The following is a 13,003-nucleotide window of genomic DNA, read 5'->3' as shown; positions in this document are numbered from 1 at the left end:
TTCATAAAAATGGGCAAAGGATCCAAACAGATATTTCTATTAAAAAGGTATACAGATGAACAATAAGCACATGACAAGCTATTCAACATCATTAGCCAACAGGAAAATATAGAGAAAAGCCACTTCACCCCCACGATGATGGCTATAATCAAAGGCAAATAGTAACAACTGTTGGCATGTAGAGAATTGAAGCCTTCATACACTGCAGATGAGAATGTAAAATGGTAGAGCCTGGCACCACTGAAAAACAGTTTAATGGTTTCTCAAACTGTTAAACATAGAGTTATCATATGACCGAAACACAGAAATGCCACTCCTACATATATACCCAAGAGAAATGAAATAGTATATCTACACACAAACTTGCATATACATGTTCATCAGAATTATTCATAACACCCAAAAAAGCGGAAATGACCCAGATGTTCACCAACATATGAACAGAGAATGAAATGCAGTACACAACAGTATACATCAGAACTGGGCATAAGCAGGAATGAAGTACTGATGCATGCTACACATAGGTGAACCTTGAAAACATTATGCCAAGTGAAAAACAAGTCATAAAGACCACATATTGTATGGTTCCCTTATATTTAATGTCCAGAATAAGAAAATGTGTAGAGATAGAAAGTAGGGCTTGAAAGTAGATTAATAGTTTGATAGATTAATGGTAGACTAATAGTTACCTAGTTTGAGGGAGATAGAAAAAATGTTTTAAAATTGATTGTAGTGATAGTTGCACAGCTCTGTGGAATATTGGAAACAATCGAAATGAATGAATTGTATAGTACATGACTTATATCTCGATAATAGATATCTCAAAAAAGATCATTGATATCATTTGTAATTAGGGAAATGCAAGTTGAAGCATTATGAGATAATATTACATACATATTAAAAATGGAAAACAACACACACAAAAATTATCAATATGAAATATTGGCAAGGGTATGGAGCAACTAGAATTCTTATACATTGTTAGTGGGAATGCATGTGCCATATGACTCAGTAAATCCGCTTCTGGGTGTCTACAAGAGAAACAAATATTTATTTACAGATAGAAATCTATACTCATTCTTCAGTCTAAACGTTGCCAGTCCTTCTGTCTCTAAACTTTCCCTCTATTCTCATCTCCTTTTCCTAATTCAACTTTTAACCCCCAAATTCTCTTTAGTTCATAGTTTAGAAGCCTACTTCTCAAAATTGGAATGTTTAATCCTAAACTAATTCAATCTGCATATAAGTTCCCATAGGACCCAGTAGTTCATCAGTTATTACAACCATACACAATTGCCATTTACTTTTATTTAGCTCCTCCTAAATGCTAGGATTCAAAGAGGTAGAGTATATTTCTTCTGATTGTGATTGAATCTCTAGCACCAGCAGTGCTTCTGTTTTATTTTTAAATTTATTTGAAGAACATTTGGCCTTTTGCAAGCATAATGCAAACTTTAAACATCATATTGCTAGCTAAGAAAAATTTAAAGCAACATAGATAATTCTCCTTTGACACAATGATCTGACTAGACCAATAGCTGGAATAAAATAACGAGAGGAAGACATTAGAGTGAAAAAAGAGGAGGAGAGGAAGAGAGATCATTTGCAGTACACAGTCACTAGGCTGATTCAAAGTACCAAAGTGAAACTCTGTAAGGATGTTTCACTTTTATATTGGAACGCCATATATAATTTCATAAAAATGTCAAAGTGATTTTGAAAACTCAAATCTCTTCAAGTTGCTTATACTTAAGACAAAACGATCAATGCAATTCAGAGTAAATTTGACTTTGTTTTTTAGTGATGGGAGCATTTCTTAAAAAGCATCAAATCTAACATTGCCATCTTGCAGAAATCACCAAGCCTAGTTAATTTTCTCATGAAAGGCACTTTCTGGGTATACACAGCTACAGATTTAACTAGGTCTAACATACACATGAATAATCCTTTGGCAAGGTCCCCCTTCCTCTCTCCTGACCCCTACCCTAACATTGCTTGCAAGCAGCAGAAGAGATAAGGGGAAACAGCTGATCTCCTCTGTGTTTCTCTAATCCACTTCAATTCAGCTCCTAATTCAAGATAAATCACTACAGGAAAGAAAGCTGGGAGGAACCCACTTCCCTAAATCAAGTTCCCTTCCTGTATTTTACTAGATAGTTGCAATACCTGATTCTCACCAAAATAACGTCCTCTAGATCTTATAGACATCTTTAACAAAAATCCACCTTGTTGAGCCTTGTCTTTTCAAAACTTGACCCTAGAGCAGAAATTGCAAAACTAGTGATTCTTGGCATTATGTATTGTCATAAGTGATGGGATTGTGTTTTTGCTTTAATTTTGCTTTACATTGATTCAGCTTTCTACGTTTCAAAACAAACAGGCTTTTACATTGAAATACATATTTCTTAGTTCTTTTGAGAAATGTGAATGTCTGTCAACACTAGGCCTGCATTCATGCACAGCAATAATTGACTGGGGACGAGTAGAGGCCAACCCCTTTAGACTGAGTGTATACTCATTATTTCAGCACAGCCTTATGCTACTAAGCCCTTTCTTTCACTCATTACTTCTTGGTAACCTACTGTAAGCATTTGAATTTTCTGTCTCCACCTTAGGGTTGAGAGGGGGCTGAGTGATAGGGAGTGGCAACTCTAAATGCATTTTAGATTAAGAAGAATATTCATAACAAAATGCCCTTCGAGTCTATACTTCTATTAGGAACTCAATAGCCTATTGAGGATTAAGTAAGGAAGCTAACTAGTATATACATAGCACTGGTTAAAAGACAAAATGGTTCCAATCAACTTACAAATGGACTACTTGTACTTTCTCATTAGAAGAAGATGACTGATTTTCTTAGGTCTTGTGTCCTGGGCTAATCGCTAAGCAATAGCTAAGCAGTTACTTAAGAGTTAGAAAGAATGACTCCATGCAGATTTCATAGGCAGAAGTGTGGGCTTCCCAGCTCTCTGCTTCTCTAATTAAGGAAGGTGGAATAAGAAGAAATCTAATCAATTCAGAATTTTTGCAGCCTGATGTACTCAATAGCAGGTCTCTTGTCCAAAAGCGTTCAGAAAGGTTTCTCTTCTCTTCATTTAAATAATTAAACATATAAAACTTGGGCTCACTTTCTACTTTTAAATTTATTATGCTACCTTTATCCCTTTAATCTCTGGCATTGATAGAACTGAGCTGATATCTACTTTTCCATATATTAGCTGTGTGACCTTAAGTGAGTTGCTTAATTTCTCTCAGCTAGGGTTTCCTTATCAGCAAAATGGTAATAATAGTATTTATCTCCATCATTGTGAGCATTGATATAATGAGGTAATGAGTGTAAAGTATTTTCCATGATTTTGGCACAGATTACTAAATATTTTATTTTCCTTTATTTTCTTCCCTTTTCTTTTCTTTTTATTATTTTTAAAGTTATTTTCGTCCTGTAAAAGCTATAAAATAACCACTCCTGCAATATGTCAGGTTAACTAGCCTCTTCCATTCACCATCAAATTACCTACATGTATGAAACAAATAAAAGAACTCTCCCCTCTGGTTTTTAGAACCTTCAATGCCAGGAATGGAGAAAATTATTTTAATCTCACATCTTCCATTTATAGATAATTAAACTGAATTCCAAAGTTTAGTGATTTGTTAAAAGCACTTCAGCATGGGAGTAGGACTCATTCATTTTAAAACACAAAAGACAAAAATGGAATGAGGCTTTAACCAGCAGGGTTCGGTATATATAAGCCCTAAAGAGCACGTCGTAGGGACTCATTATGCTTGTGTTTAATTGAGTGGAATAGTGAATTGATTAAAAAGAACAGATCATCCCCAAAGTGCATGATCAGGCTGACGATTAAAACAAAGTTTGGTTTCAAGACTGGGATTATTACTTCAGCTAGTTGTCAGTTAGCATGTTTGCTTGTTACCTCTTGACCAAATACCATGTTGGAGGTCAATTCGGGGAAGTTTTCAAGTTCAGAGAAGTTTCACACACCAATTAATTGTATATCAAAACTTTGGGCCGGGCGCGGTGGCTCACGCCTGTAATCTCAGCACTTTGGGAAGTTGAGGCAGGCAGATCACCTGAAGTCAGGAGTTTGAGACCAGCCTGGCCAACACAGTGAAACCTCATCTCTACTAAAAATACAAAAATTAGCCATGCGTGGTGGCGGGCACCTGTAATCCTAGCTACTTGGCAGACTGAGGCAGGAGAATCTCTTGAACCCAGGAGGCAGAGGTTGCCGTGAGCCTAGATCACGTCACTGCACTCCAGCCTGGGTGACAGAGGGTGAGACTTGTCTCAAACAAACAAACAAACGACAACAAAAGAACTTTGGGTACATAATTTTAGCAGAGAATTTTGCACATGACAACTTTTGACCTGTTAATGTTGCTGAAAAACAATTCTATCTGAAATTGAAAGTTGGATACAAGGGTCCAACAACATATACATTTGAAAATTACCTTATGAAGTGAAATTTTCAAAAGGAAAATGTCACCGCTTGTCAGAGCTATCTGAAGATTCAGGTGATCTCTTTTCAGGCAAGATTTTTGAAAAAAAAATTTAGAGAAGAAAGGGAAGACAAATGTTTCCTGAACGATGATGTCCACACTGTGTGGCATTTGGTACTTTAATGCGTTGGTATTCATTGGATCCTACTTTCTTCATGTTGCAGTGGAACACTTCTTTTACAAGGCAGATGTAAGAAATATTAAGTGTTTTTCCTAAGAACACCTAGCCAGGATTCAAACCCAAGTCTGTCTCCATATTTCATACTTTACTCAATAAATCACATTGTTGTCCACATTTCAAGATTTTCTATGGGGTTAATAGATGTTCGTTTATTCAATAATTCATTCAACATTTATTGAACACTGCACTTACTAAATGTCAGACTAAGAAACAAAAACAAAGGTTCTAGACAGTATGTCCAGGGTCCAGCACAGTATATGGTCACAATAGGCTTTAAAGACATATGTATTAAATTAATGAATAAAGACACTTCTGCTCTCAACTTGCTCATTATCTACCTAGAACTGCACTGTCTGATATCTGGCCACCAGCCATGTGGCTATTGAGCACTTAAAATGTGGCCAGGGTAGATTAAGATGGGCTTCAAATATAAAATACATCCCAGATTTTAAGTCTTAGCATAAAAAGAAATATAAAATATCTCATTAATGGCTTTTATATTGACTATATTGGAATTATAGTGTTTGGGGTATATTGAATTAAATGAAACATATTAAAATCAGTTTACCTGTTTAGTTTTTTACTCTTTTTAGTGTGGATCCTAGAAAATTTAAAACTATACATGTAATTTCTTTCAATTCCTATTGGCCAGCCTTAATCTAGTGCTGTTAAGTCCTGGGGCACTTGCTTTTCTGTTTCAAGTTCATTATTAACATATTCTCACTCATAGGTGGGAATTGAACAATGAGATCACATGGACACAGGAAGGGGAACATCACACTCTGGGGACTGTTGTGGGGTGGGGGGAGGGGGGAGGGATAGCATTGGGAGATATACCTAATGCTAGATGACGAGTTAGTGAGTGCGGCACACCAGCATGGCACATGTATACATATGTAACTAACCTGCACAATGTGCACATGTACCCTAAAACTTAAAGTATAATAATAAAAAAAACTAGTTCTATTCTCTCTCTTTTATGTATGATAATAAGTTAGGTTTAAATGCAGTTTATTTTAAATGCAATCTATGTTTGTGAGATTAGAATCAATTGTTAAAGGTTAGAAATTTTTGTATTCAGATGCAAAATAGTCCACACGCAGGCTCTACTAAAATATGACTTCCCTTTAGTCCCTTTCCTGGTGAGAAGCTACCACAGTTCTCCAGATATATTACTGCCAGCTATACAAGAGGAAGTCTAACCTGTGCAGCCTGATAATCAAATATTTAAGGCTGTTCAACTGCCTCTATCCCATTTCATGCTCCTGCCAACTTAGCTATCCAGATTTCCTTTCTACAGTATTCCTGGAACACAGGAATGAGCACTGTACCTTTATTCATGCTGTTATCTCTACTTGGAGTTTTTTGTTTGTTTGTTTGTTTGTTTGTTTGTTTTTAAATTCCAATGCCTGCCCAGTTTTCGAGATTCAGCTTATTGTTTACTTCTTGCCAAATTCCCAAACTACTATAATCCCATATAATTTTCTCTTTTCTCTGAATTCTAAGACACTAACATTCCATTTGAAAATATCTATACTTGATTGTGGGAAGGCTCTTACTTTTCTATAAATGAATCATTACCCTTTTCTTTTTTTATTTTATTTTATTTTTTATTATACTTTAAGTTTTAGGGTATATAAAGACACAGGCACACGTATGTTTATTGCGGCATTATTCACAATAGCAAAGACTTGGAACCAACCCAAATGTCCAACAATGATAGACTGGATTAAGAAAATGTGGCACATATACACCATGGAATACTATGCAGCCATAAAAAATGATGAGTTCATGTCCTTTGTAGGGACATGGATGAAATTGGAAATCATCATTACCCTTTTCTTATATTCCAAAGACCGTAAGTGGAAAATTTATAAAGAAATCACTCCAACATGGAAAGGAACTCACCGTGCATTTAGTTAGGCTTTTAAGGGTCATGTTCAGCCACATCTTTTTAACAGTAAAAGGACTAAGATGCTGAGCAGTTTATAACCAAGGGAGTGGGCAGTCACACCGGTGTGCTCTGTTCTACATAAGTAAAGCATTCCCGCCTATAGCATCCCTTCCCTACCAAAACAGGAGAGCTGCCAAGATGCTCACTTAGAAGAGTTGTTGGTTTGTGTACAAGTGTTAAGTATGGGTTTGCTCTTTTTCTTTTATATTTTTTTGAGGGAAAGAAGAAGGAAGAATGGAAGAGGACTGGAAAAGCTGTATTTATTTATAATCAAACATATCCTTATTTGATAACAGATGACCAATTAAAGCAATGTGTGAAACTTGAACAGCATTCTGTCAAAAAGCGAAGAAATTAGTAGAGCTCATAGCAATCAGCACTTCTTGCAAACAGCAAGAGTCCCCTCTAAAGCCTTCTGTCTTGGCACTGGGGCTTTGCTAAACTGGGCTCACCATTTTGCGAGTGGGAACAATCAGCTTTGTAGGTGGTAGGGAAGTATTATAATTAAATGTCCACCCACTTTTTCCTTTCTGATGAAAGGCTCCCATGAAACTTACTAAAATAAGGTGCATAAAGATAGATGAATTTTTGATGAGTAAGTCAAAGCACCGACAAACCTGGCTTTCCACATAGAGAAAATTCTTTAATTTATAGAAAAATTTCAGGCCTAGATCATTAATACTGTCATATTTAATAACTAATACGATAAAATCCATAGGGTAACTGGAGATTTCACTGTTTTTGTTGGTAGTGATTGTAGTGCTCAGCATGAACTGACGTGCAGAAAACAAATATAATTCAAAAAAAGAGTGAAATTTTTCAAAATTGATTTTAGAGAAATATTAAGTGATAGCCATTTAATCATAATAGCCTTTTTAATAATAAATAATGCATTTATTGAATGTAATGGCATTCTTCCGAATAATAGTTATATTACCACTTTAAGGTTAGAAACTATATCTCTGAGAATGCAAAGGGCTTGAAAGATGTTATTGAATTGTCAGAAACTTTTTATGAGGGAGCTCTGGAACAGAGTCTATAGAGTCTGCTTTTGATAATTAATGGTAATGGCATTTCTAAAATCACTGTGAAGAATTAATTTTAAGTACTTATATGCAGTAGAGTAGGGAGCTTCTCTGCTTTGTAACTGAGCTCAGACATATATTTCAAGTCCAGTTACTAGCATTCACAAAGTCAATATTTTAGAAAGAAAAAGAAATTAAAATTAATTGGTACTATGAATGTTTTCCTTCATTCAATGTGGATTTATTGGGCATGAGCTGTATAGACTTTGCTATCAGAGGAGCCTCAAAGCAATAATCCTCTCTAGAACTAATGAATATTTTTATTTTTAAGCTAAATTTCATATTTTTATCTTCCTGTTCAATAGATTTTATTGGCAGAAGCCAGTAGAGATAATGGTGCCCTAAATCACCAAAAAGGTGAGATCAAAGTACTGGGGAGGATATGAACACATTTGTCATTAATTGAACACATTTGTCATTCATTGCTAACCACTATGTGAAGATGACTTTTAAAATACTCCTGACTACTTCTTATCCTTCCCCACTGTGGTTCTGTGGATCCAAGAACACAGAGTAACTGGATGCTCAAAGTAGGAAAAGTTTGCATAATAGGTACTCAGCTCAGCATAACTAAGATAAAATTAGCCACAAAGATCTAGATTCTCCAGTTACTGGCACTATCCAGGGTTTTATAACCATCATTACCCATGATCATTTTATAGTAAACTACAATAATAGATGTGGTGACACATCTGAGGTCTCCTCCTGTAGTATTAGTATAGCGGGACACCTCAGATGTGTCACCACCAAGGAACAGGCATGTTCAGACGAAATTCATCGGCCACTGTCCTCCTCATTCCCGTTTGTTTTTTTGAATTCCCCAGATCTTCTTGTTTTTCAAATTATTACCCATATACTTTTTTAATATTTCATTTTCTGCTTTGTGTTTAGTCCTACTTTTTACTATCTTTTGGTAAAAGTTACACGTTAACCATTATTTAAAGAGTTCCTTAAACAGTGTGGAGGTTTTCTTCAAAGACTTGATAGAAATCTTTAAATATGGGCTTTTTTCTCATTTAAGTCTTACTTCAACATGTTTACTGATTTTAGATTTCTCTGACAAACATGGTTGAGGTATCAAAACACAGACATGTTGATAATAGCTTTTTCTCAAAGTCACTTAGAATGTAAGACTTTCTGCCGTGCTATGTCAAATTGCCCAACTTGGGAATAAGATGAGTGTATGTGCATGTCTGTGGGGTGGGGTGGTAGGGATCAAGGAAGTGGGGGATTGGTAAATAGTCTATACAAGAAGAACTCATATTGTCCTCTAAAACTGATATATTTAGGCTCTCCTATTTTCCAGGAGTCTATCATAGACACTTCTGTCTCAATGTTTGTAGTAAATTAATGATGATTTTCTCTGTTGCTTCGGTTAGGAAGATCCTTTCAAAAACAGATTTTTCTGGGAGATAAATGCAGTACTTTTTCTTCTTCATGAGATAAACACACACACAGAGAGAGAGAGAGAGAAAGAGAGAAAGAGAGAGAGAGAAACAACCTAGTGTGCAAGCAGTATGCCTAAAAATCATTTTTATTTTCTCCTGTTATAGGAATCTATAAGTCTGTAAGTCTCTCAGTTGAAAAAAAAAATTGTTACATCATAGAATTTAAGAAACGTGGAATGACCTTAGATATTATCCTGTCTAACTTTCACTTTATAGATAAAGCAAATGAAACCCTGAGAAGAGTAGTGACCACAAATACTTTGCTATTCCTTCTATTGAGAAATGTAGTCTCACTGCTCCCTTTTCCTGTGTCTGGGCAGGCTCTGTAATTGGTTCGACCAATAGAATACAAATGACAACTGCAACTTCCTAATTCTTGCTTGCATTTGGGACTTCTCATCTCAGAACCCAACCACCATGCTGTGAAAAGCTGAAGCTACATGAAGAAGCCATGTATTGATGCACCAGTCGACAACCACAGCTAAGCCCCCAGCTGACAGTTAACGCACTTCCAGTCATGTGAATATGCCATTTAGCATGTCCGGACTAGGCCAACCTTTGGCAGGCTCCATTCCCTGCCAGTATGTGACAGCAATCACATGAGAAACCTTAAGCAAAAATTGCCCAGCTCTTCCCAGTCAACCCATAGATTAGTGAGAGATAACAAATAGTTGCTTTAAATTTCAGGATGGTTTCTTATATAGTAAAAGCTCATCAGAAATGAAAGTGACTTAGACCAAAACTTCTAAGCACTACCAGAGTGAAAACCAGAACTCAAATATCACCCCTAACCTTGTATAATCTCATTATAATGTGTTAAGGAAACATGTCAAGTTAAATGAGATCCAGTTTCAGTCTCCCAATAGTTCATAATTCCAAAAGATTTTATTCTTTCAAAATTCACATGGAATGCAGAATTTCCAAAATTCTTGAACTTTAAAACAAATTCTTAGAGCTGTGTCTACATAACAGTAAACCATCATTCGGTATAAGGTAGCATTCCCAAGTGTTCCTCGAAGGTAGTGTCTCAGTAATGTGCCATGAAAGAAAGAGAGATAAGCTGATTTAATTTGTTTAAATTAAATTAAAGAGGTCTCTTTGCTTCAGGATTTTTCAAGAATGTAAATTTTCCAAGAGGAGCTATAGATAGTACTTATTTTCCTAGAATTGTTCGACCAAGGCACCCTTCTTCATCAAAAAACTAAACTGAGAAATAGGAAGAGGAATTCAATTTTGTCAGCATAAACCAAGTTTTGCTTTCAGAGGATTTCATAAAAAGAAGTTGTTTTCATAATTTGGTGTGTCTTCAGCTTAGAGAACACATTTTTAGATAACACTTTTAAGACTGTCAGGGACTGTGCTTAGTTATGTCTTTTACAACCTGTTCCCATTTCTTTCCCCCTTACTTTTAACATTCTTTTGTGTCTACAGTTAATAAATCTTTCTGGAATGTGTAGACGAAGGAATAAATTAAAGCGGATAAATAATAAATAATTCAATTAATTAAAAATTATCCTGAAATGTTTCATTAACAATGTCAATGACTATGAAGAGGCCCAAAGGTTTTTGAGTCAACCCCTCATTTAGTTTAATAACCTGGAAATTAGCTCCAACTCTAATTAGCTTGGTTTGGGTTTTATATCTTTATTTACATCTAAGGCCAATTGAAATTGTAACACTTGCCATATCTAACAGAGTTCTTGGGAAATTCAAAGAAGATTTCAAAGTTGGAGGTGGAACGGTTTGGGGCTACAAAAATTGTAGCAATCATGTATTCATCCACTCCTTTCATCTTCTAGTTCTGGAGATTGAGATCCGGAAAGAGAGTTTATAGTGCAAATGCTAGCTGCATTGGAAACCTCCTCCCCGTGGATCCACGTTAAAGATGTTAGGAAAGTTCTCTTTTTCAGTAGATGTTATATTGAATGGTGTGATTCTAATTCACGTGCTGATTATTAGACAGACTATTTACAAGCATTTGGGCCGTAAAAACATATTTCACCACAGAATTCGTGACTGGTATAGGAAGGTGTGGCAGTCAAAACATTTAATAACCCATATGGCATGGCCACTGACAGCCAGAGCAGACACCAGCCATGAACAACTGGTGCAGCCATGCTGATGAGTATGAGCCATACTGAATATCATCTGAGCTCTATGAATCTAGTAGATAACATTTCCCACTTCTTGACACTGGTTTGTGGCCTTGTAAATAGTGTCATCTTATTTGTATTAGAAATTCCTCCATTCAGGCTGTCTCTTAAATATACTTGTATTATTGATATCCATAATACAGTAAGTTCTATTATCTCTCTCCTGGGAAGCTATCAGCACTTCACAGCTCCTTCAGCAATATGCTATCCTGTTCCAAAAATCATGGTGCATTCCCATGTCTCTAGTTTCCAAGGAGAGGGAATAATAGTTTTATGGTCTTCTTTTGCCCCTGTGGGGACATGAGCCAGTTCACTACCCCTACTTACTTATTCCTGGATATCTCTACCCTGTATATTCCTATATTCTTGTACTGTAGTCATGCTACATAGTTAAATATGACTTGAAAGGCTGACAGAGTAATGCAGCTACAAAAAGATGGCAGAGAAATAATAAAATAATAGGTGATAGAGTATTTGATACTTTTAAGTCAGAATGGGAAGAAAATATTTGTAAGGATAAATCAAAGTATTCTGCATTTAGCCAGTTCCTTTGTGAAGCTCTAATAAAATATGCATTAAAAAAAATAAGACAAGCCAATGTGGAGTGATCTATACAATCGGACATATACACCTTCATATTACTTTGGCCAGACTCTGCTGTATTTGTAACTCGGTGTCAAAAGTTTTTATTTGGGTACAATTCAACCATAAATGGAGAATGGGAGCCTCATTCTCCTGGACTTTAGTGAGTTACAGTTCTAGCATGCTTACCTCTACAAGCCTGCTGGTGTGTTCATGAAATATCGCAGCGTATTCTTTTATTTCCTTTTCCCGGCCATTCTTAGCAGCTTCAATGAGAACCAAAAGAGGGACTGTTGTATCCAGGAAAGAGTCTGACACATGATCTATAATAGCCTTGCGGAGCTGAGAAGAAATGAAAAATTCAGGTTTTTTTTTTTTTTCCAGGAAATAGTTCACTGTGTTTCCTTTTCTTACAATCTCAGTAGTTACACAACTCATTTTTCATTTTTGCACAATTCCTAAAATCACAATACTTAAGGATATATAAGAATGTCCCTTAAGAAACTAAAAAACAAAATATCCAGGCAAAAAGAAAAAATCATCTAGCAATATTTCCTTTCCTCTCAAAAGTAATTTTTCTTAAGTTGTATTTAACCTGGAAGTCAGATTAAAAATGGTAATACTTTCTTTTTTGCTCAAAGAAATTGTGTTACTAGAATATTTATGAGTGTGTACAAATAATATTGTACATCTTGTATTTTCATAATTACAAATTATAGAATGTTTTCTACCTTGTTGGAGGAACTGATGATAAATTTTGATTAGCTAAATTGTAGACTTCATAGTAATTAAGCCAAGTTAGATCACCGATTATGCCAGTTGATAACAGATTAATAGAGCAAGAAGAATAATAAATGAGTTTGATGTCCAATTTTCCCCATTTGCATTCATTGTTCTTGCCCTCACACTTTAAATTATTAAACAACTATAACATTCTGCTACAATTAGTTCTTTTCAATTAGATTACATGTAAGCTTATTAATGACAATTAGGCAATTACTCTAGTCAGCAGATATTTTCTGAGATTTAAAACTGCACTGAAAAATTAATTCATTGTGTTTATATAATATCGAGTCTTTAAA

The 13,003-nt window shown here is 35.4% G+C and overlaps 1 protein-coding gene across 3 annotated transcripts in view; it reads right to left on the bottom strand.

The window, feature by feature from the left end:
* CTNNA3 (catenin alpha 3) overlaps positions 1 to 13,003 on the bottom strand; it is a 1,788,954-nt gene that overhangs the window by 854,292 nt on the left and 921,659 nt on the right. For all 3 annotated transcript variants that reach the window (XM_055353691.2, XM_055353692.2, XM_019035348.4), the window contains one exon: positions 12,111 to 12,263. In XM_055353691.2, the coding sequence (XP_055209666.2) occupies positions 12,111 to 12,263 (153 nt within the window). The remainder of the gene's footprint in view (positions 1 to 12,110; positions 12,264 to 13,003) is intronic.

Source organism: Gorilla gorilla, chromosome 8, assembly GCF_029281585.2.
Source record: "Gorilla gorilla gorilla isolate KB3781 chromosome 8, NHGRI_mGorGor1-v2.1_pri, whole genome shotgun sequence".
Lineage (NCBI taxonomy): Eukaryota > Metazoa > Chordata > Mammalia > Primates > Hominidae > Gorilla > Gorilla gorilla.
Note: the sequence above shows the minus strand (reverse complement) of the source record. Positions and strands in the feature narration are given on the sequence as shown.